The 23,398-nt window shown below is 48.4% G+C and overlaps 1 protein-coding gene and 4 non-coding genes across 13 annotated transcripts in view; 3 read left to right on the plus strand and 2 right to left on the minus strand.

The window, feature by feature from the left end:
- LOC119461604 (solute carrier family 35 member F2-like) overlaps positions 1 to 23,398 on the plus strand; it is a 438,758-nt gene that overhangs the window by 152,031 nt on the left and 263,329 nt on the right. For 6 of the 9 annotated variants that reach the window (XR_007463129.1, XM_049655167.1, XM_049655163.1 and 3 more), the window contains exon 2: positions 13,995 to 14,441. Coding sequence is in view for 5 of the 9 variants with exons in the window: in XM_049655167.1 (XP_049511124.1) it covers positions 14,188 to 14,441 (254 nt within the window). In the remaining 4 variants the exon portion in view is untranslated. Of the gene's footprint in view, positions 1 to 13,994; positions 14,442 to 23,398 lie in introns of those variants that run through there. The other 3 variants (XM_049655164.1, XM_049655169.1, XM_049655166.1) reach the window with 1 other exon arrangement.
- Trnas-gga (transfer RNA serine (anticodon GGA)) lies at positions 17,898 to 17,971 on the minus strand. The gene has a single exon. It is a non-coding gene; the product is annotated as a tRNA-Ser (tRNA).
- Positions 18,176 to 18,249, minus strand: Trnas-gga (transfer RNA serine (anticodon GGA)). Its single transcript has one exon. It is a non-coding gene; the product is annotated as a tRNA-Ser (tRNA).
- Trnas-gga (transfer RNA serine (anticodon GGA)) lies at positions 18,483 to 18,556 on the plus strand. The gene has a single exon. It is a non-coding gene; the product is annotated as a tRNA-Ser (tRNA).
- Trnas-gga (transfer RNA serine (anticodon GGA)) lies at positions 18,761 to 18,834 on the plus strand. Its single transcript has one exon. It is a non-coding gene; the product is annotated as a tRNA-Ser (tRNA).

Genomic DNA, 23,398 nt, shown 5'->3' on the forward strand with positions numbered 1-23,398 from the left:
TTCAATTCATTCAAGGCAGTGGCGAGGTGGTGACAATTATGTTGTCGCCAACATTTTTGGCAATCAAGAAAGAATGAATCGATCAACTTCGCTAGAGGGACGCCTAAGAATGACCTCCTTGACAAGCCTTCATCACAAAATTGCACCTTTGAACGTTTGGGATCCTCGAATGTTCATGAAAAGCGTAATGCATGGATTCCCGAACAGCGCCCCAAGAAGGAGATGCGGGGAAAATAAATACACAGAGAGAGAGAGAGAGAGAGAGAGAGAGAGAGAGATGAAGACGGGAGGGAGAGATTTCGAGAAAGCTCTTGTCCCGTCTTGGCGGTTCGGATTTCCGTTAATCTCTTTTCCTGGGATTCTCCTTTCTGATGTCGCATGGAGCTCTCTACCGGTTTTCTTTTACTCGACTGCTCCTCTCGCTCCGATCACACTACCTGGTTTCCTTCTGTTTTTTTTTCTATAGCAGCACACATTTCGTTAAGCTAATTATATGTCCTCTTTAATTGCTTGTGGGACCGGTCCGTCCGTCCGTCTGCCTGAGGGTTCTCGATTCCTTCTCTTGGAATTTTTTCCTTCTCTCTGTCGCTGCGTGTGTAAGCCCCTTCGAATCTATTGGTTCCCAGCTTAGGCGTGTTCGCATCACTTGGTCCTCTGATGCCTCTGCTTCTGCGAGCTCGCTCGTGAAGGAAGGTAAGACAGGCTTATAGCGAGAAAGCGTGCCGACGGCTTATTAACTGCGCTTACACGAACACGATATAGTCATGTCGAATTGGCTTGTCGGGCCTAAATGGGGCCGTCGGGTCTATATGAACACTGGCGGATCTGGTCAAACGAGCTTCGAGGCGAGTTAAGTCAATCTACCTTCGAACGGTGGCTCCGCCGACTCGCGTGGCAAGATGCAGGTAAATGCGGTTCGGTTCTCTCGTGTCTGGTCCATGTAAATTGAAATCAGTGTCTGGTCTATGCAAATGGAAATATATAGGCCGTCGCCATACGACACCTCGGCTCGGCCGCCTGGAAAGGATGATTGTGAAACAACGGACGCTTGGCGTCCATTCCTTCGCAACGGAGAGTACAAGGCTTATTCTTTTTTCGTCTAATTGAAGGAGAACACGTTACACTTTCCTATAACGAATCAATAAGCCTTTGTGAATGCCGCCCAAATTCACAAACTGTGCAGACATGTTCATTTAGTGTTTGGAAAGGCCTCATGATGGTTGATACTTCACTTTCATGGCGACAGCTTGGGGTGCCAGGGAACGCCTCTATCCCGTATATTCCCGTTGTGATGACAACCGCTTTCTGCTTCGGAGTGGGAGGGACACTGTGTTGCTTGTGTTTCACGCCCCGGAAAGAAAGGAGTCATTAATCGTTTATGAGGACCACTTCAACACATAACTTTCCTTCCTTTTTATATCGTTGTTTAAGGTGAAAAATTCAGCGCAGACACCCAGGACATACGACAAAGAAGAGACCAGACAAGCACTGACGTTCGTCTCTTCTGTGTGGGTCGTCCTGGGTGGTCGCGCTGAATTTTTTCGCATTAAAATAATATGCAAAACAACTAGCCCCATCCGAAGCTTTATTTATACCGTGATTATACCTTTATTATACCGTGATGCGATGATTTTTCTTTGACAGTTTTCATTAATTTCCTGTAACACGCGCATAGGTCACACTCACGTCTGCTCACACGCACTCACCTTGAGCAGGTATAACGGGCTGCGAAAAACACATGAATGCATACATATATGCAAATGCGTACATATAAATTGGCTTCATGTTCTGTAGTTTCATGCAATAAACTGTTGTTAGTCTGCACTCTGTCGTATGCCTCATTCCGCTCTTCGTGTATCTTGCGCAGCACTTTACCTGTTCAGTATGAACGAACTAGTTCGCCACAAAGCACTTCTGCGCTCACTCTCGTTCATACTCATGTCTACTCACACTACTTCGTCTCTCACTCACGCCTTTTTAATGAGTGAGTGTTCTGACCTGTTAACGCGCATAAATTAAGCGCCGCAAAAGCCCCCTGTAAATACTTAGTGAGCGCCTCCACCTGGCTTCGGTGGAAACAACACGAAGAAAGAGAAGGTGTGCGTTCGGCTTAATAAATTCGCTGAGATCTCAGTCTGCCAAAGCCAGAATTGAAAGACCGCCGCCGCGGCAGTGGCGTCCTTTGAGATTTCCAAGTGTCTTGCCAGGCGGTAGCTGAGAGCTGCGATTGGGAAGCGTTTGGCCAGCTGCTAAGCGAGTCAACGTATACTGCCGCGTCGGCTCGCAAAGCGTCGTCGCGAACTGTTAGATATAGTGTTGGATAATGCATTGTTGCAGGCGCAACATCCTAGGTGCGGTAAGCGCGCACTGGAGCGGATCCAGTGAGAGTGTATAAAGCAGCACACACGTACACAGTATACACGGCTAAGGGCCGCGTAGGTCGCGGCAATGCTGGCGCGTTTTCTTCAAGGTCTCTTTCAGCGCCAAGAGTTGCGCCACTGCTGCACACCTCTACAGTCTCCCGTTCCTCATGTTCCTTATCCGCCTTGCTGCGGGAAGCGCCCCTTTATCTTATTATTTAACGCATTTCTCTTCGTACATGTGCCTTTTAAAAGACCGTCCCTTCGTTTCGGGTTCCCCGTGTTTTGTTGGCCTATCCCGTTGGTCGTTTTTCGCGGGATGAAGGAGGAAGAACGAGGCTGCGGGAAGTGCGTAGCGACTGGGGAAGAAAGGAGAGGCGGGTGTTGTTTTTCGGCGCTTTGGGGCGCTTCCCGCAATCTGGTAGCGGCGCAGGCGCACAGCGTGCCAAACGAGAATGAGGCGGGAAGGCAATAAATTGAAACGCTCTGGAAGGGGGAAATTGGTTCGAGGGGGGAGAAGGCGTGGGAGAGATTGCGCCTTGTGACGTGTACGACGCGGGCGAAGTTTGGGAGCTCGCGAGGAGGGGGAGGAAGAGGGCGTCGCGCTCGTGGAAAAGCGTCACGTAAAGTGAACCGGTGGGGGATGTAGTGGAAGAAGATATAGGGAGAGAGAAAGAGAGAGAGAGAGAGAGAGAGAGGGAGAGAAAAGAGAGGCATGCGGCGGCAGCCGTCGCAACACCTGCAGTTTGAAAAAGCTACCGAGAGAATGGCTGTGGCTGCTAGCACGAAATGGGTCGCGCCAGCAAACAATCTGAGCCAAACAAATGTGCTCCCGTTGGCAAACAAAAGGGGCCCAAAGCGGCCGCGTAGACGTTGAAACCATCTCCACGCCGCGGCGCTGGGTAACGGGGCGGGGGAGGGGGTTGTTGTTACGGCCCGTCGCTGTATGGCAACCGCGCCTGGTGGCGTCTGGCGCGAGTCGTGTTCGCTCGTCTCGGCATTCGAGGTTGCGGCGACGGCTGGCGCTCGCTTTGAAAATGGGGGCGAAGACAGCGGTTCCCGGTGATCGGGTGTCGCTGTGATTGTTGCCGTGTTGGTTCCGGCGCCTGTGGCGAAGGAGCGGGGCGCAAGAACTGCGCAGCTTGCCTTCGTGTCGCTGCAGCGCTAACGTTGTGCCCATTGTAATGCCGCCCGAATAGCTTCGCACCTTCATTCTTTGCATCTATCATACACGCGTCTGGCAGTGCATCTAATGCTGATTAGCACCTTGCTAACTCCTGTATTTCAAGGTTGTGTTAAGTTTAACATACGTTTTGCGTGTTTATGTTTGTTGACGTGTCTCTGAATAGCTTTGGCGGCGTCGTATAGAAATACAAAGGACTCACATTTGGTTCCGCTCTTTGTATTGCGCCAGGCTTAGATCTAAGACATAAATATATCTGGACTATTTAATTCGTTTTTTTTCTTCCCTTTTCTGGTAGTTTGAAAACAGTAGTGCAGTAGCAGGTTCAGTCTGTGGCGCATAATGAATGTGTCGTGCTGGGAAACTCATTATACAGTAGTTTCCAGCGCACTGACGTCCAACTTCTTGCCTTATCACAATACGTTCCGTTTTTGTTACGAAGATTTGCATATGTATAGTGGAAGTACTGTGAAGAGGGCGTCTTCTCTGAAGTTAAGTTAATGAAAGCCGACGGGGGGGGGGGGGGGGACATCGTTTGCGTCCTCACTGTCAATTGTTGCTTTTTTTCTTTTTTCGTGTTGCTTCTTTCCCCTCTGTATAATAATGAGTAAATGTCAAAAACAATGTGTTTCAAGTCCACATCCCAGCTTGTGGTTTATGATAACTCTGTCTCTCCTCTACAATGAAAATTTCTTTACAGCGTACGAACGCGCTTCTTTATAATCAGCTTGTACTTTGACTTTGCCGTTTCCTTCAAACTTTTTCAAGCGTAGCTTGTATGCGCTAGCCCGCGCCGGCGATGTAACGCTAAAACTACTATGGCTCATACCTGCATTGGATATGCCAGTATGAGCCAGGGATATGCGGGTATGAGCCAGGCACAAGAAATAAAGAGGGAAGGAAAGAAAGAAAGGAAGGACGAGAGAAAGAGTAGGTGCGTGGAAAGCTGCGCCGGCGCCGGATCACGTGACGCGCGCGACCGATCAGGGTCTTTTGGTGTGTCGCGGGGAGGGAAAGGGAAGGAAATAGGATTGGCGCGTGCTTCTCCGGGCTTCCTCTCCTCAGATCAGTCTCGGCGTCCGGATGGGAAGACATGCGTGGTGAGGTCCGCCGAGGAGCAGGCTGCGTTTGAGCAATGGCACGGCGAACTAGCTAGCGAACTAAGGGCTCGTCGTCGACGTGCCGATTCTAAGGTGAGGGCTTCCGAAGCCCAGGCGAAACCCCGAGTAGCGGACCCCGAGTTGCAGGAGTGCGATGTTAAGGCCAAACGTCAGCGAAGAATCGCCTAACCTGAGTTTAGGGCAAACGAATCGGGACGTCTGCGACAGCGTTGTCTTGCCCCAAGCTTCGCTTAACCCCATTTCCTCGACAGGGGAAGGGCTCTGAATTTTTATTCTTGGTATTATCTATTTGTCTGACTCCAGGAAAACAGGCTGTGACTGTCGTAATCGACTGTTTTTACTGTAATGAGGCTGCGCAACGCAGTGCATGATTTAATTATTGCAAGTATTTCCCTGAGCAAAGTGCGGATCAACGATTCCGGCGATAAATCCGATTTTCGTCTCAGCCTATGAACGCAACTTATAACTGAGAACTTCAGTCTAAACTTAGCACTGCAACCTTTCCGGTACACTCGCAAATTTCACTCTGAATTACGAATAAATTCAGCTTCTTTTGCGGTGAGCACGGAATCTGTAAACGGTGAAAACTGTCACGAACCGTCGAACTTCGTTTCTCGTTATCGTGCTTCCTTTATGTATATCGCGGGCCGCGCAGCAGCATGCCAAGGTTACATTGACGACTATTAACACGGTCAAACTATCAACCCCACAGGGTCAGTTGTCGGCGCCCGTATTGACCGGTTGGTTCGTGTACTCCGTAATGTCGTTACCATCGACACTTTCCTTCGCACTACCCCAATATTTACAGCACAATTACGACACATCGCGCTTCACCGCCTTCGGATATCATCTTTCTAGATATTCCGTGTGTGCTGGCATTTTACACTACTTCTTAAGAGAAAATCCTAGTGCTAGTATGAACTAATGTTTCCGTAGTTTTTTATTGCGATGGCGATTATTTAGACACTCCAAGCGGATTTCTGCCATCGCCGTCGCCGTGAGGTTTCTTTTTCGTTGTTAATAAATCAGTCAGTGAAGTATTTGCTTTGCTTCGCTTTAACATTCTATTGCTGGTGCGTGGCGAAGCGCAGTAAGCGTGCGCGAGCGTCGCGCTCAGCGCAGGCTTTTCTGAAAAGACAACGGGTTTGACAGTAATGTTGTCTTTGCATCCGTGCTCTGCAGCGAAGACGATGAATGCATACGCTGCAATAACCGACCGAAGTTGCGCAAACATATCGGCAGGAAGAGCGCACAGAGTGCTTAGGAGAGCACCCGAACAAGTTGCGGGTCGATTAAAACCTACCGAGATCTAAGCGCACAGGGCTGACGCTCCCGGGCGGATAATCACGTGTTGGGCCGACTGTATTGAGAGAGAAAAGGCGGAGGGGGACGGCTTCAGGGAGAGGTACAGCTTGCTAAGCCTTACTGCATCACACAATGCTACCTCTTAGTTAATTTCCTTTTCCTGTGGTAAGTTTGAACAAATGGTGCGTTTTGCGTCGCAACCACTCCATGCTGTTGCATCGACTGCTGGAGAGCGCTTCAACCTGCGCGAAGTGTAACTTTCGCACAGATTCCTGTGTTCTTTCTCTTTGTTCCTGTGTTTCTTTTTTATTACGAGTTGTTCGGCGGCCGCATTTCGATGGAGGCGCAATGCAAAAACGCCCGTTTTCTTGCGTTGTAGTGCACGTTAAAGAACCCCAGGTGGTCAAAATCAATCCGGAGCCGTCCACTACGGCGTGCCTGATAATCAGAACTGGCTTTGGCACGTAAAACTCCCGGAAGAACATTTGCCACAGAAAACATATAACTCTATAAGACGTAGTTACAACTAAGTTTCGTTGTCACACACAAGTCTGTATGATTTAGTTTCTCCCCGTTGCTCACTGTGGGGTGCTTAACATTGTTTCAAGTTAATTTCTTAATCTTCAAGTCTTGGCCTTATAGATGTGGCAGGATACACTTAAAATTAGGATAGCTTGAAAACTGTGTCCTGCGTTTCAAGGTAACAACGCGGAACCGCCGCACATTGAAGAAGGGCCGCAATCGATCCCTCTCTAGAGCTGCGCGATATCTCTTCGAGGTGCTCCATCGATCGGCTGGGCTTCAACTCGCGACACTGCCGCTGAGGCAGGCTGCTCATTCCCCGTCGCAAAAGGCGATTCGAGGTGGCTGCATTCTAACGTGACCGCTGTAAAATAGAAACGAGGCTGAACACCGTGGTGTTGCAGTGACATGGACGCGTCAAATCGATTCATTTGGAGACAGGCGTTCCACTTCCCACAAAGCCGCTCGAATCGATGCGTGGTCTGAATTAAAGAAGTCGTCAACAAAACGTTGATTCCGCGCGAAGAAAGAAGAAAAGAAAGAAAGATGAGTGTTCAAACACTGAGAAAAGCCATGCTTGATAGTGCATTGAAGTGTGCGAATCAACCAACTAAGACTGCGCGCAAGGCACGTGTTTTATACGCCGCATGTCTTTTGTTTACCTGATTGTTTTTTGTTTGTTTGTTTGTTTGTGAGTGCGTGTGCGTGCGCTTGCGTGTGTGGTAATTCCCACCTGTTTTGTTGGTTGGTTGGTGCGTTGGCTGCATGCAGGATTGGCCCTGGTGTTCTGGATAGACAATTGCGGCGTCCGAGCCTCTCTTTTCGCTGTTCCGAAAAGTGTTACCGCGTGTGAAGAAGACGAGTCTCGCGTATAAAAATACGCCTTGCCATAGTGTATACAGAAGGCGCGAGACCGCTTTTCGCCATATCCTCGATCCTTCGGGGAACGCTATGGGCTTCGTACGCGAGGAGGAGGTGTGTTGATTGCTGCAGGCGGACCTATCCTTGCAAGAGCTGCCGGCAATTGCTCCGTCCGAGCCGAACTTATGATGTATATAGTATAGGGTCTCGATACCGTCACATTACGTCTCGCAACAGAATTTCGTATGGTAAGGTAATGAACTATACTAATGGCAAAGAAGAAAGCCTCCTTTTTTCAATAAAGCGTCGACGGGACCAAGTGGTAGCGGCAGCGGTGACTGTTACAAAAATTTTCAGCTCTCTACGAGCCCTGGACCCGCAGAGCTCAGCAGAGCTCCGATTTCATGTCCAGTTTGATCGAATAATGGGATTTATCGTTCCAAATCAGGGACTGTGAGCTTTCGAGAACTTGAAAGCTTTAGATATATGTCCAAAAATAAAGCAACGCTAAACAAATTTTGATCGAAAGCGAAAACTGTTCATCAGAAAATTCCTCTAGAAGGGCTACCGTACCACAACCGGTAACAAAACGAAACTGTCGAGTCGACAAAATGAATAATAATAATAATAATAATAATAAATGTAAGTTTGGGTTCTCATTTTGTCTTCTTGTAATCAATCTGTTTCCGCGCAATTAAAAAAAAAAGAGTTTTGGTAGAACACGTTGTCAGTCTAATCTGGTTTAGAACTGTTGCGGTGATGTGGGCGAAAGCCTTGATTTCTTTCTTTCCTTACTTTTTTTTCTGTTTTAAATTTAGGAGGAGGAGCCACCTCGGACCTGGGTTATCGATCGGCAATGGGCTATGAGGGCGGCTTGGCGACCTGCGATACGCTGTGAGGAGCAGTCAGCAAGGAGAACACTGTAACAAGAATTTATAGATATATAATACAAGGAAAACGAATGAAGCGAGAAGAAGCGCCAAAAAATGTGATCTTGCGAGCAGCGATGATAGTATGGAAGACAGAAAAGCCAAGCGCACAGTTGACTTATGCCTGTGACTGTGTCCTCTCGTGTCCTTTTTGTCGTTTTCTGTGTGCTCCACCATTACTTAAAAAAACAAAGAAAAAAAAAACGTCAGGAGGCAAATAGGAAGGGCAGGAAAACGGTAAAAAGGGAAACGGAAAAACAGCAATCCAGTGACTTAAGCAACAGAAAAGGGAACCGTTTAGCTCGGTTTTTTACGCGTGGCGCCAGCTTTCGGGCTGTGTGCCGAGGCGTGCCACGGAATGCCCGAGGCACTTCAGGGCGTTGAGAATCGTTGTTTGGCAAAGGGTGCGCTTGTTGTGGGGACTCTGCTGACGCCTAAGGGGCGGAGGCCGGCAATGCCACTTAGAGAAGCAGAAGGAGAAAGAACAGGTCACAGTGAAGAATTGTGAGATTGGGGCTGTATGGATAGACAAGAACAACAAAACAAACGAGCGCCTGAGGAAGCCCGATGACTGTCGGCGGCATCTCTGAGACAGGCAGATTTCTTCTGGGGGAATTCTCGGCCATGAGTGCTGAAATTTATTTATTTATTATTATTTTCATGAGCGCGCGCGTGTTTATTACCATAGCAAAGGAACACCACCAAGACGTGTAGAGCAGCTTAATAAAAACGCAACACACAGCGCTGATAACGTGCCAACTGTCTCCCACGTGCACCGTGCTGGTATTTGTCGCTGTTCGTGTGTGTGAACGCTTGTGGGACACTGCATGGCGCTCTGAGTTTTCTTTCTTTCCCTCTTTTTTTATTCTGATAGCAATTACATAGACACTCCAAGCGCATTTATGCCGTCGTCGCTGTCGCCGTGATGTTTCGTATAAAGTCCAAGGGCGATAACCCCGTCGCCGTGCGCGCGGGGAGTCGACGATCGCGGCTTACTCTGGCGCCCGTTAGAGAGGGAAGTTGAAAGGAAACGCGCCTTCTTCCGTTGCGCGGAAAGGCCGTGGGGAGATGGGACAGAGAGAGGGGAGGGGGGAGCGTTGTTCTCCCACAGCAACTGCGTATTTCGCGACCGCGCGCATGGAGGGTAGCGTGAAGGCAGCGCGGAAGAGAAGGAGGGGGAGGGGGGGGGGGGGGCGTTCTACTCCGGCACCAACTCCGTGATTTGGACGGCCGCGCGCGGTCGCGGGCGCCTTACCTTGAAAGCGATCTGCAAGCGGCTCATATACCTTTGTGCGTGCGGTGTTCTCGCCACTCAGTATGCGTTGAAGCGATACGCTGCATGAAGGTCACTTCGCTCGCTGCTGCTGCCGTGCTTTCTGACGCCAGCGTTTCGACATCGAGTGTTTGCGGTCATCGAGTGCGACGTGTTCATGTTTGCCTGTGCGCGCTGACACTATGCTTGTTAATTTGGTTAACAAGCAAATATTTTCAAGTATCTACGGCCGATAAAGTTACTATCCTTACTTCGTATAGCTGTCTACTAATTTGCTATCGCAGTCGATGCTTCGCCTTTCGGGCGAAAATGCGACTTTTCTATGTTTTCGCGTGAGATCTGCCGGCAAGGAAATGGCGCCTGCTGCTGACACCTGCGATTAGATAGATCGAAGAAAAGATGGTGGAGAAGGACTTGGTGTTAGGCAAGTTGGTGTTTGCTGAACGACATATTGTAGCCACAGTTACACAGAAGATACACAGACACACGTCACACGCGTCGTCACAGGCGCCTGTGACGTGTGTCTGTGTATCTTCTGTGTAATATTCTGTGTATCTCTGGGTGCCTTCCCGCTACAATATGTCGTTCAAGAAGGTGGAAGTTTGCTGTATATATCAAAATAATGTAGGCAAAACTGCAGTGAAGTGGCGTTGCGGGGACAGGTATTGTTGGAAACGTAATATTACTTGGTTGGTGATAAAACGAGATTCGCGTACATGACCCGTGTTGTTCAAGCAATGCGGAGGTCATCCGCTGCGACAGTAAAGTGTGTGGGGGAAGTGCTCGAACGCCCCAGGGTAACTCGGGGTCTCTTCACGTGCTGTCTAATGCTTTGTGTGCTGGCTCTAGACGGTTAACCACGTGACCCCGCAGTGGACACGATACAAGCTTATAGTGTCGCTTTCAAACCTGTGGCTTTGGGTTCGTCACTCCTCTGGGACGAGCTCCTTGGCCGTTTCCAAAGGCGCCTTCTGGCTTCTTTCACAACAGTCGCTATCTATATCGAGTATAACGATGTCATTGCTTTGTTAAAAAAAAGAAAAAAAAAGAAAGAAAGGAAGACTTATCTATAGAACGTCCGGATGAAAGTACGCCGGACGTGACGAAATCATACGAGTAAACACTAAATACCCCAAAATATTCACCGAAATTAGACAGGCCTAAAACGTATACCCGGGCGCCACCGTGCCTTAACTGAAATGAACCGCGCTCTTGCTTTCCTGTGGGGCTTTATATAACATTTCGCGGCGACTGTTGTCGTGCGCGTCTTGCCATATTCACGTGCGAGCGGCATCTACTTTTGCCCCCCATTTTTTGTTTTTGCGTGACGTTCTGCAATCTCATTTGTTCTTTCTTTATGATGATGCACGTACCAGGTCATAATCATCATGATCAGGCCTCTATTGGGCCTACGTGTCCCTATATGAGGGCCAGCAGGCTTCGGTCCAAATCTAAATTCTGCCCTGTGGCAAACATCCCTCGGCCCTTTTCGAAGGTTCCCGATGAGCCGATCAAGTTGATTTGTACAGGCTCCTTCTCGGAGATGAAAATGAGCCCTTTCCCCAGCGCCGCGGCCCGCGCCTGCGTAACGTGCCCCGCTATATCACTTGCACCGACGACGTCGTCGAGAACCTCGCCAAACCAGGGCCCTGTAGGAATCGATTCCGTTGACCCGTCGTGTACTTATACGCTCATCCCCACCGGCCCCCTCCTCACGCGCCTCGACGATAGCGTCTCGCCGCGTTTATCTCGAGGCCACGTCTCTCAGAAGCCCGTATTTGAGCAGCGCCGTCCACGCGCGCGCAATCAGCTCGGCAAAGGGTTGGAGCAGGGCGTTTCCAATCTCGCGTGGCCAGAACTTCGCCGAGTTCGCAGATGCTTGCGCCTAACTCGCAGAATAGGGCGTCGTCGTCTTAAGTCCGTGAAGACCGTAGCGAGCGAAACTCTCTTCGCCGGCAGCCGCGGCTACGTCACGTCGCCTGCTCGCGGCAGATTGCACCCGAGTCGGGGGCGCCAAACGACCTCCCGCTCGGGGCCCGGGTCGCTAATTGCTCGTGATTTGTGTTGTTCGTTTCGTATACGATTCGAGGAGCACTAATCTGTGGCGCCCCCCCTCCCCCCCCCCCCCTCCCCCCCCCCTTTCTCCTGCGTCCTCCCATTTCCAGCCCCGGCAAACAAAACTCCTCTCTCCCTGTCCCTGCTGGGCGATAGGTGTTTATTCGAGGGTCGTTTGTGATGCCGAACGCCGTTCGCCGAATGGGCGCCGTGAATGGGAAAAGTAGCTCGTTAGGGAGGCATTGATTAGGCCGGGGGTCGGAAGCTCCGGCTTCGACGATTGCTTATACGCTTGCCATTGTTATTAGCTATTCTCGATGACGTTTTTCAGTGTCTTTGTCGGCAAATAAGTGCGGTGTTGGCATGCGGCAGACTCGACTCGCAAACCGACTGTGGTGTCCCTCAGTTCTAAAACAATTAAGATATATAAAGGAGTCGGTAGGCCCGAACCACCAAGGTATAGCAGGATTGAAGCCATTTAAAAATGTTGGGTTAAATTTGAATTTTCTGGAGTTTTATTACACAAAGTAAGGCCGTGTCGAAACCTGTCGAGAAGCGTCTGGATCCGTATCATCATGCTAGTATGGATCCATGCTGAAATAGTAACAGCAATACATGCATAACCGTACAGGCAATAGACACCTTTACGCATCAGATTAGCAGCACATCAGATTAGCATACAAAACACAAAAGTTTCAACAACTACTACAGTTCTTTGTGGTAACGTTCGAGCATCACAAAGAAGCCTTATGTTGCTTAGCTGAACAGGAAGATTGTTCCATAAAGGACAATGAACACTAGAAAGCCGTCTTTCTTGCATACACATTTTCACTAGTGGCTTCACGAAGTTACTACATTCATAGCCTGTTTCTTTGATATGGGAAGGCATAAAACCGAACGCTGAAGTGGGATATTGCTAGTTAAAGAGTTATACACCGTCATTGTAGTTCTAGAATTGATTAGCAGGTGCAGGGGCATGATTTCTTATTGAGAAAATAGGCGTTTAGTAGGTGTGGCATAATTTGAGCTTGACATAAAACGGTTTGCACTTTTTTGCAGGACTACAAGTAGTTTTACGTAAGAATCGCATGTAAGGCCCCAAGATTCAGTACAATAAGAGAGTTGACAATGGGATAGGGCAAAATAGGTGTTTCTCAATGTGGCTACGTCAAACAGAGGGCGACATTTGAAAAGCGTACAGCAGGCAGTGCCGAGCTTTTTGCACTCTCAGTCAATGTGCATTTTACACCTGAAATGATGGTCTAATACTACACCTAAGTATGTAGCATTAATGGAAGGTCATTCACGTGAAAATAAAATGGGTCCCAACACTGATCCTTGGGGGACACCCGATGTAACTGGGAGAAAATCTTAATTAGTATTGAAAAACAGTACAGCAACAAACAGCAACATGTAAATGAGTAAGCCAGTAAACTTCTGGGTGTGCTCAGCGTCGCAGTTATGTCGATCGTCATGCACTGATCTTAGCAAGTGGTTCTGAGGCAGCTGTGGTTGCTTATCACAAAATACGTACCCTATTTCTTTGGGAAAATGCCAAGGTCATGCCGGAGTACCATCCAATGTCATTCTGGCCTATAAATTAACGGAATAATCGCAGTGGGAGATTTTAGTTCAGCCCAGGCAGCTCTCTCTTGCTTCATTTGTCGGAACTAACGGCTGCGCTACGAGGCAGCAACATGTGTCGAGGCTTTTATATCGGGAGATATTTTTCTGGACACAACCATCTTAAAAACTCAGTTATATTGCTCAAGAACTGTAATTATATGGGCAGAGAAAGACTTTGTTAGAACCACAGAAAGAAGCAGCATCATAAGAAAAGGATATCACATGACGTCTGTAGACTGTCTATAAGAGAACGCTCACAGCTTATTTATGACTAGGGAGGAATCGAAGTGGTTTATACATATGCACTAGAGATGTGGCCCGTCCGATGGTGACCCTTTAGACATTACCGACCATTCATACTTTTTCAGAGCGTACTCAACATGCTGCTCATTTATTTGCGATGATAATGGTCAGGCCAAGTTCTTGAAAGACGGTCCTGCGGCAGGACAGTGGTACAAAAAAAAGAAAGACATACAGTAAACCCTCGTTTTAACGAAGTCGTTGTATTCGAAATATTGCTCCGTTTGGAGTTTTTCGTGTTCCCGCGTTACTACATTTACAGCTCCTCCGGTTTTAGTGAAATACTCCTCAGAAGGAAGTGAAATTCCTGTCCCAATTACATCGTTACCCTCGTTGCAAACACTCGTTGTAACGACGTCGACGAAAGAGGAAACTGACTTAGTTACAACGAGCGTTTACTGTACATTAAAAATGACACTTTCTAACGTATCCGCTTGGTCTTGGTTTTACCGCTTACAGGACATCTCGCCGCGTTGCGGTTGCCGGCGGAGTCCTTGCAGACCCCGCCAGATCCGTCCCAATCGTCCCGTCGTCCGTTCGACTGACGGGTGCCCATCGCGGCGCGGCTGACACCGCGTCCTTCTTTCGGCCTCTTCGTGGAAGCAGCGCAGCCCTGGCGGCGGTAACGCTGTCGGGCTGCCCGCACTGCTGCATGGACGAGGGCCGCTTCTGCGTCCTCTCGGCCTACGACATGAACGGCCTGCCCTCCTCCCTGGACGCCAGAGGGGGAGGAGGGGGCACGGCCGGCACCAACACCGCGACCGCCACCACGACTCCCGGCGGTGCGGTGACCACCACCTGCGCGGGCTCGGTGGGGGGAGCAGACGGGGACCTGGGCTCGGGCTCCACGAGGAGCCGCTCGATGTGCGCCAGGGCCTGTGCCTCCTTCTCCAGGCTCGGGCGGTGGTGAGTACCATGTCACACTCTTTTATGTTGGCTGGGAATGACGTAGGGTGATACCGTTCTATCTAAAAAAAAAAAAAAGAGAGAGAGAGAGAGAGACAGAGAGAAATGAAGCAAAAGGGTTTGGTTCTTAGGGGTAATGGATACACGGTGGCTAATCTCTCTTGCTACTAGGTGCGCCCGAATCGACTATAACTTTTGGGTGAGGCGGAGGTTTGGGGAAGTGGCCTTGCTGTAGTGCTCCGTAGCGCTCGTTTCCTTCTCCACTACCTGTCACCTTTACCAACACACCAACCACGCGGGTATAGATAATGGCTTCGCAGTGACAAAGTTTATGGCGCCGTCAGCTGACGGCTAGCGGCCTGTTCCTAGCGTAAGGGTTGGTTCTGTTCTCCGATTGGGAGGTAAACTTAGTGCCGCTCCAACAGAAGCGTGCAGTATATTGTCAGTTGGAAGTAGGGATCACTTCGAGGGCCAGGGGGTCTCGTTTTCGGCAAGCGCTCACCAGTCGCAACAGTCAGTGACGCGGGAGTTTCTGAGTCGCCAATCATTTTTGCACTCTGACGGGTGTATGTATCGGAGCCGCGATAGCCCGACACCGTCATTGCGACGAATCTCACGAGATCTCTGGAAGCCTTATGTGGACGTGGACTTTACCCAAAGTCGGAAGGACGTTTTGAAGCCTGAACGAGGAAGTTTAGGGAAATCCATGCGCTACCAATCACTCCCATTGCTGGCTAAACCGCAACACTTTCAACTCCCGTAGACACTACAGTGCCGAATTTCCATACTTTAATTTTTGCAGCAGGAAACTCTGTGAGCATAACACTGAACTGTTTTCGTGGGAAAGACCGTAGCTCTCGCAGCGCTGTACACTTTCACCGACTTAAAATCGACGTCCACCGACCTAAAGTAGAGCTAACATTGTGTGGTGCTTAGATTTCTGCGAAAGTTCAAGGTTTGTATTTCTTTCCTTGTTTCGTCTTTACTGTGAGTTCTTGGTGATTGGCGTACTGAGTATAGACACGAAACTAATTCTTTTTGTTTTCGCTCTCCGTCTGAAGTTCTACGCAACCAAAAAAAAAAAAAAGACGAATTTCATGCCCGACACCGAATCCATGTCAACACTTTTCTTTCCGCCTTACTGGTTCGTCGATACGAGGGCCGACGATCCCGTATTGGTTTTCTTCATAGTTTTTTAACGGTCCCCGTGTGCGAGTGCACAACATGCTCGAAAAGAACGGATTCCTTCTTTCATTGCGCTGTTTGTAGTTTCCTTAGTTGGAGGGGGGCAAAAAAGTGTTTTGTGGTGGGTGCTGCCAGTGGCTGATGTCAAAGCCACCCGAGCTGCGGGAGAAATGGATCTCCGGAAGCGATTGTTACGGCTGCTTTTATTAGTTTAGGACGAGCGTCGAAAAGGACGTCGAGTCGCACTTTATGGCAGTTTACCGGAAGCAGTTAACGGAGTCTGAAATTGAGGAAGAAGGTTGTTTGAGTGAACGTGTTAGAAACACGGCGATGAGATATTTTGCAACGGCGTAGCGATCGCTCTGGGTGACGGAACGTTCGAACAAAGGCTAAATGATAGCACATTTCAGTACAACGACGTCGTGCGGAATTTTGTGACTGTTGGTAGTCGCGTTGTGCCGTCTGCGAGTACATGTGTGCAGTTTCACTGTACTGACTACGGCATGTAGTTGACTCGCGAGTTGTTGCCTCCGAATATCTTTGCTTGTTAAGTTCTTCTTTTCCTTACTAAATCTGGAAAATGAAAAGATACGCCCCAGGCAGCGTCGGCTATCTCAAAATCATAGATATGGAAAACAGTTAAAATGAAATAAAATTATAAATGAAAATACAAAACACAGTCAAAAGTCAATAGCAAAATGACGAAACACTAATGTAGCAGCTCGTAGATTACCAAGTAATAGACAGCGCCAGAATAACACAGGACCAAACGACGAGTAACGAGAGAGACACAGGGCGCCCTGTGTCTGTCTCGTTACTCGTCGTTTGGTCCTGTGTTATTCTGGCGCTGTCTATTACTTGATGATGAAGAACCAACTAGCCCAAAACACGTCCTTTCGTAGATTACAAAAGAAAAAAGTGGTTATTAGGCTACAAGAATTGACATAAGCTTGTACAAGTTACATCAACATAGAGGAAATCAAAAAGGCACCATGCACATCACTACCTGCCGTTGACAAGGAATTTATCAGTTCTTATGGGATCTGTAAGTGATCTGGCTTTTTTTTGTCACTTAGTTATGATATGCTTCGCAAACGGGCGTGCCTGCTCCATCTACTCGTTTTTCCGGACGCTTGTTTCATCTGCAGGTATCCTGCGCGTTGAAAACACACAAGTGCACTATAACTATAACCTGGCCCCGCTGTTTAGTCTAGCACATGTACAGCTTGACATATTGGTTAGGCAGGTTCTTTCCTTCTACATTACATATTGTCACGCGTACGTTATATAAAACTTTTCGATGGTGACCGGTTTTTCACCGGATTTTAACTGTTATCATTTCACCGCTCGGCACAAAATGCACCTATTGTGGTAGAAATTTCTTGAATGTTGTCGCCAATTCTGTGGCGAAAGAGTTTTGTCTAATCAGATAACGTGCATGACGCGAGTAATGCTGTACACTCTCCGCCAATATGAAAGGGTACACTTCATGTCCCTTGAAACTGTGATTCTTGAAACCTTGCAACTCAGAGTCACACTCACTGCTATTTGTTACGTTGTTCACCTGTTGAAGAATCCGCTCATTCAACATTCACAGGGAGAATAACTGGGATTGAACGCAAATTCGGTTTTAGTTTTTGTAGTGGCGCATCCCCGTACATTCCCGAATGTACACAGGCATCAGATATTACTCTAAAATGCGCTGTGCTACATTTAATTATAGAGGACGGATTTCACCCGTCAGTTAGATTTCGACGACCGACGACTGTGCTTCGTTGTGCTTTGAGTATTGATTGCTCTTCTGGCCCCAAGTTCGCCTATTGAAAAGTTAACTCGTTAATCACAGTTTTGGCAGTGTTTTCTCCCTCACCGTGGCTTCAACGTAACACTACAAGGACGTCCCCTTCCCTCCCCCTGGTGCAGGGTAGCAAACCAGAATCTTTTCGCGTTAACCTCCCTGCCTTTCCCACCACGTTTTCTCTCTTTCTCTACAAGGACGTCAGACGGTGTAAACCATAGTTGTCCACTCAACAGAGGGAGCCCTTGTTGCAATGTCACGAATAACTGTTGCTGCTCATACGCGACAAGATGAGCAGTCGAACTGCCTCTTCCTTCTGTGCTCGATTTTGGTGTAATAGTTCAGCGGAAATCCGCTAGGTGGAGATAAGTAATTAAAGAGAAACTGAGACATCCACCCAAATGTAGCAATTCGCTACTATGGAAACCCAACCGGGTTCCTCGAAAGAAAGCCTCGCAGTTGAAGAAAAATTCGGCCTGGTCCGGGACTCGAACCCGGGACCACCGCCTTTCCGGGGCAGCCGCTCTACCATCTGAGCTAACCAGGCGGCTAGCAGATGACAGGGCGAAGTCGAATTTGTCGACAACTCGAAGCAAAGGCAAGTGTATGGTGTAATAGTTCAGCGGAAATCCGCTAGGTGGAGATAAGTAATTAAAGAGAAACTGAGACATCCACCCAAATGTAGCAATTCGCTACTATGGAAACCCAACCGGGTTCCTCGAAAGAAAGCCTCGCAGTTGAAGAAAAATTCGGCCTGGTCCGGGACTCGAACCCGGGACCACCGCCTTTCCGGGGCAGCCGCTCTACCATCTGAGCTAACCAGGCGGCTAGCAGATGACAGGGCGAAGTCGAATTTGTCGACAACTCGAAGCAAAGGCAAGTGTATGGTGTAATAGTTCAGCGGAAATCCGCTAGGTGGAGATAAGTAATTAAAGAGAAACTGAGACATCCACCCAAATGTAGCAATTCGCTACTATGGAAACCCAACCGGGTTCCTCGAAAGAAAGCCTCGCAGTTGAAGAAGAACAAATTCGACTTCGCCCTGTCATCTGCTAGCCGCCTGGTTAGCTCAGATGGTAGAGCGGCTGCCCCGGAAAGGCGGTGGTCCCGGGTTCGAGTCCCGGACCAGGCCGAATTTTTCTTCAACTGCGAGGCTTTCTTTCGAGGAACCCGGTTGGGTTTCCATAGTAGCGAATTGCTACATTTGGGTGGATGTCTCAGTTTCTCTTTAATTACTTATCTCCACCTAGCGGATTTCCGCTGAACTATTACACCATACACTTGCCTTTGCTTCGAGTTGTCGACAAATTCGACTTCGCCCTGTCATCTGCTAGCCGCCTGGTTAGCTCAGATGGTAGAGCGGCTGCCCCGGAAAGGCGGTGGTCCCGGGTTCGAGTCCCGGACCAGGCCGAATTTTTCTTCAACTGCGAGGCTTTCTTTCGAGGAACCCGGTTGGGTTTCCATAGTAGCGAATTGCTACATTTGGGTGGATGTCTCAGTTTCTCTTTAATGTGCTCGATTTTAGCAGCACAAGAAATGCAGTGCTGATTGGGCGCGTAACTTATCGCTGTTGATGACGTCGATACTTGTTTTGCTTGCATTTCGCTGTCATCAATGTTCATCTGTTTTCACTGTGTTCCCAACGGACCTAACGGAAATTGTTCTGAAGTATATGGGCGTCACTCCCAGAAAATCGGCCCTTTGAGGAGGCCCCGTTTGATGCCTCGGGATTCACCGAGTGGCATTCGAAAAGGAACAGGAAACCGTGGGAAAATGGAGACGATTTGATGCAACTGTAGATAAACAAGGGAAGCCTAACCGCGGTGGCCATGTTCTAACTAGGGGGACTATAGTCGGTTGTCAGTGACGTGGCGATGACGGGTCCCATCACCGAAACGCTGGCTGCGGACGCGACGTGCTCAGAAACTGGTGCTTCGACTCGCATCTCGTATGCTACCCTGTTTCCAGCTTTGCAGCACAAGCTTCGTAGGGATGACACCAACGAAAGTATCTGTGGCCACTGCCGCACGTCCGCTATACGGCGACACAGCGCAGACCACGACTTTCGTATGGTTGTCTGAATTGTGCTGGATATTTCTTGTGATTGCAATGTTACTGGTATGAATGTCGTAAATCCATGTTCGCGTAGTCGGAGGCTGTTGGGCACAACCGGGGCAGCATAGAAGATATCGCAGAATCCCCACGACGTCCGTGCGGCCACGGTAGGATTATAGGGTACGGCCAACTGTGGCACGACCAGCCTGCCAGCTGTCGACTAAAGTTGTCAAGTCGTTTTGACGTCCCTTGCGGCAGTGACTTGCGACAGTGGATGGAGGCCTAATAAAGACTCTCTCCAAGAAACGTTCTCTCACATTTATCAGCCCTATAACTTAGAATGTGCACGTTATGCTATGGATCATCATTAAAGCAGCCTGTCAAATATAATTTAATCAATTTAAAATTGACGAGCCCGGTTTATGTACTCAATTACTGTCACTCCAGCGTCTCCTAACCTAAAGTCCATGCTCGCCTTCCTAACTTCGGAAGCTCATACCCAGTGAATCTTTCGAAATAGCCCTGATAATACCGAATATACGAGTCGGAAGTAACGAATAGTATACGTGCTCTTTTTTACGCCGTTTCAATGCGCCTTGACAGAACCTGTCCAGCACCTAATTTTGAGTTTATGCGTTTTTATCGTCTACTAGGAACAATGAACTAAATGAATTCATTATGGCTGGTCGTGAGAATCATGGGATAGTTACTCCAATCAAAGAAAGGACAATGCAGCTATATGATGTTACCGTTAATGCCAGCTTCTCACGCAAATTCGACATTCTTAACACAAGAAAATGAAAAACAATGAAGGCAGGTGTACCAGTGGAACTTTCAGCATCTTACACATCATGGAATGAGTACAACTTGCTTCTTCGTGTTCCAAAGCGCTAAATAGCACTCATTCAATATGAATCTGTCAAGAAGCAGGCAGATTTGACATAATTTTAGCATCACTTATCTTCTGTCATGTGATCGTCTGTTTACGAAGTAGTCTTGTACGATGGCGTGGCTCTGCACTGCACTGCACTTTTCTTTATCTTCAGCAAGAAGGAGAGGGCATTGCCCGAGGGATTTATAAGCTTGCACAACAAGCAGACAGAATCCGAGAGAGAGAGAGAGAGAGACGAAATCTATGTCAAGTGAAGCTTTGTCTATTGATGATGCTCATTTGATGCTATATGCGAAGGATGGTTTTGTTTTTCTTGATTTGATCCAATTTATGTATGAATCGTAGTGGGATTAGCAAAGAACAGGCCCTCACCCACTGGCACATACTGAGTGCCTAAATAAAAAAAATGAAGTAAATGAAAAAAGCAAGCCTGATTGATTTAACCATTCCATTAACAAATTGGTGGGCTTTGGCGATGCCTGTGAGCCGACAGTATATTTGGTTCATCTTTTGTTACACAGAATAGACGTGGGCATAATTATCTGCTACTTTCATATCGGCTTTGTATATATATATATATATATATCCGCAAACTTATCTGCCGAGATAGCGACCGACGCAACAGCCAGACAGCCACTCCAAACTGGGGAAAGGAGACCAAGAAAGGTTCGCTTCAATAAAAAAAAAGTCTGGTTTGCTACCATATATTGGAGGGCGAAGGAGGGAGACGTAGAAGTATCAGAAAATAGAGAGAACCAGAACGTCATGCCCACTGCATCACTGCCACTCATTACACAAATAACAGTTAACACTGGTCAGTGCTAAAGTATTTTATGTACCGGCGAGAAGTGAGAAAATAAAAAAAAAGGACAAAAGAGTTCCTTGCTGTAAAATGTCGTCCCCAATCAATCAATGCTCGGGCCGGCGAACCTACCACGGGATATAGACATGCTGCGTGTCTTTCGGCGCCGTATAGTTAATCTGCCGCGCGAAACATCGGGATTACAGCCACTTCCGAGAACAAGCACATCGAAAGAGCAACGCAGACAACACAACAAGAAAGGTAGGGTTCGGCATTTGGTAGCTAGGTCATTAACTACTCCCCATCCTCCCTGATACGCCTTCCATTCTTGCCGCTGTATTTCATCAACTTAATCCCGCCAGCGTCATACTCTGAGCGCAGCGGATAGGGAGACCACTCGTGCGTGTCACCGGAGCGCTCCCAGGCGGCTGGCTACGCACGCAGCCTATATGCGGCCATCGATTATGACGGTATAGGCGCCGACGTCACGCGCACCTGCTGTCTACCAGCAGGCCACTACCCTCTCTCTTTCACTTCCCCCCCCCCCCTTCCTTCCTCTCGTCTTCCTGCTCCCAAGCCGGCGAATGGCCGCCGATCGCCCGGGGGGGGGGCACCAGTCCACATTCTGTCGCTGCCACTGCTTTCACTGTGCTCTATTAAGCTCTCTCCTTTCGGTCTCTCGGTCAGTGTACTGAAGACGGGAAAGGACGGAAGAGGAGGGCCCCTGCTTCCTTCATTTCCCGCCAGCTTCGGCTATCAGCGTGGACGTGACAGCAATTACGCGCCAGGATATGTCTATGTCAGATGGGAAAGCAGTCCGTCCACATACATACACTTCGGGAGTGCTCGAGTTCTGCTCGATGTCTTGGAAAATCGGCTGTGGTGTGTGTGCTCGCGTGTATCGCGTGTGTGTTTGGGCAACCCCAACTTTGTATACACCTTGTATGTATATATTTTCCAGGAAGGTGGCTGGCGTAACAGAGATGCAAACGCGCTGTTTATACATTTAGCCACGCGTAGCCGGATGTATCTAGAGTGCCTGGATGCTGTGGAAACGGGCTGTATGATCTTGTAATAAGATCCTATCAGAGCGGTACCGCTAGATAGAAAGTTTTACTTTTTTGCCAGTACGGTTTGGTGTGGCACTGGGCGGTGTAATATACGTTCAGGTGGCCGGGTTTAATGCGAGTGTGTGCAGGTGCATTAAATATTCATGAATCGAAACGAAGACTGGAGTTGGACGCACGAAGCATTGAAAAGGGATCATGCAGTAAGCTTTCGAATTTCACTGCTAGTCTGTGCGTCGAACACTGCGCCACCGTCTTTCCATGTAATTCGCTGTAGGAAATCATCTAAGCAGGGGACCATCGCCAATGCTAAGGAGAAGTCGAATGAAATGGAGTAAACTGAAGAAAGAACTTGGCTTTTGTGGAAATCTGCATGGCGGAGTTATTACAATTGGAAGATATGAATGCGCACATGGAAGATCTTGACGGCTATACTGATTACAACGCTTCCTTAGTGCTGGATCTGTGCGAGGAACGAAACCTTGTTGTACTTAACAGGGAAAATAATTGTCATGGAAAGGTAACGTGGCAATGCGGAAAGCGGCAGTCATGTATAGACTATGCTTTAGTCTCAGAACCGGTTTACGAATGATTAGGCCAAATGACTTTAGATGAACGAGGAACAGACACCCTAGGCGGGGACCATTAGCGTATAACCTTAACTTTTGCGAGCGACCCGGGCGCAAGACATTAAGTCACAGCATACAGAATACTTAAAACTAAATGAAAGCAAATATCGGAAATAGCAAGAAGCGTAGAGAAGACAACGGAGGTATTTCCTACAGCAAGCTGGGAATTCAAGAAGCTCGTAGAAGTCATGCAGCAGGACGGCTACGGCTAAAACATCGGCGGCACACGGCTAAAACGGGCACGGCTGAAAAATAGTTGGAGTGTAAAGGGAAAATCACGCAAGTGATGGAACAAGGAAATAAAGCGAGCCATAGAAGATCGAGCAGGCGTCCAGGGATCACCGAGAAGCCAAACGTTGGGAATACACGAAGAAGAGGTACGGCTTAGATGAAACAAGTACCGGGAAAGGAAAAGGCTGGCGAATGAAATAGTGCAACAAAAAAATTTAATGTACTGAGTCAAAGTTGGGTACATGACATTCACAAAATAAAAAAAAAAATAAAAAGAAAGGCCCAGCGAAAAGATTCT

This window comes from Dermacentor silvarum, chromosome 8, assembly GCF_013339745.2.
Source record: "Dermacentor silvarum isolate Dsil-2018 chromosome 8, BIME_Dsil_1.4, whole genome shotgun sequence".
Classification (NCBI taxonomy): Eukaryota; Metazoa; Arthropoda; class Arachnida; order Ixodida; family Ixodidae; genus Dermacentor; species Dermacentor silvarum.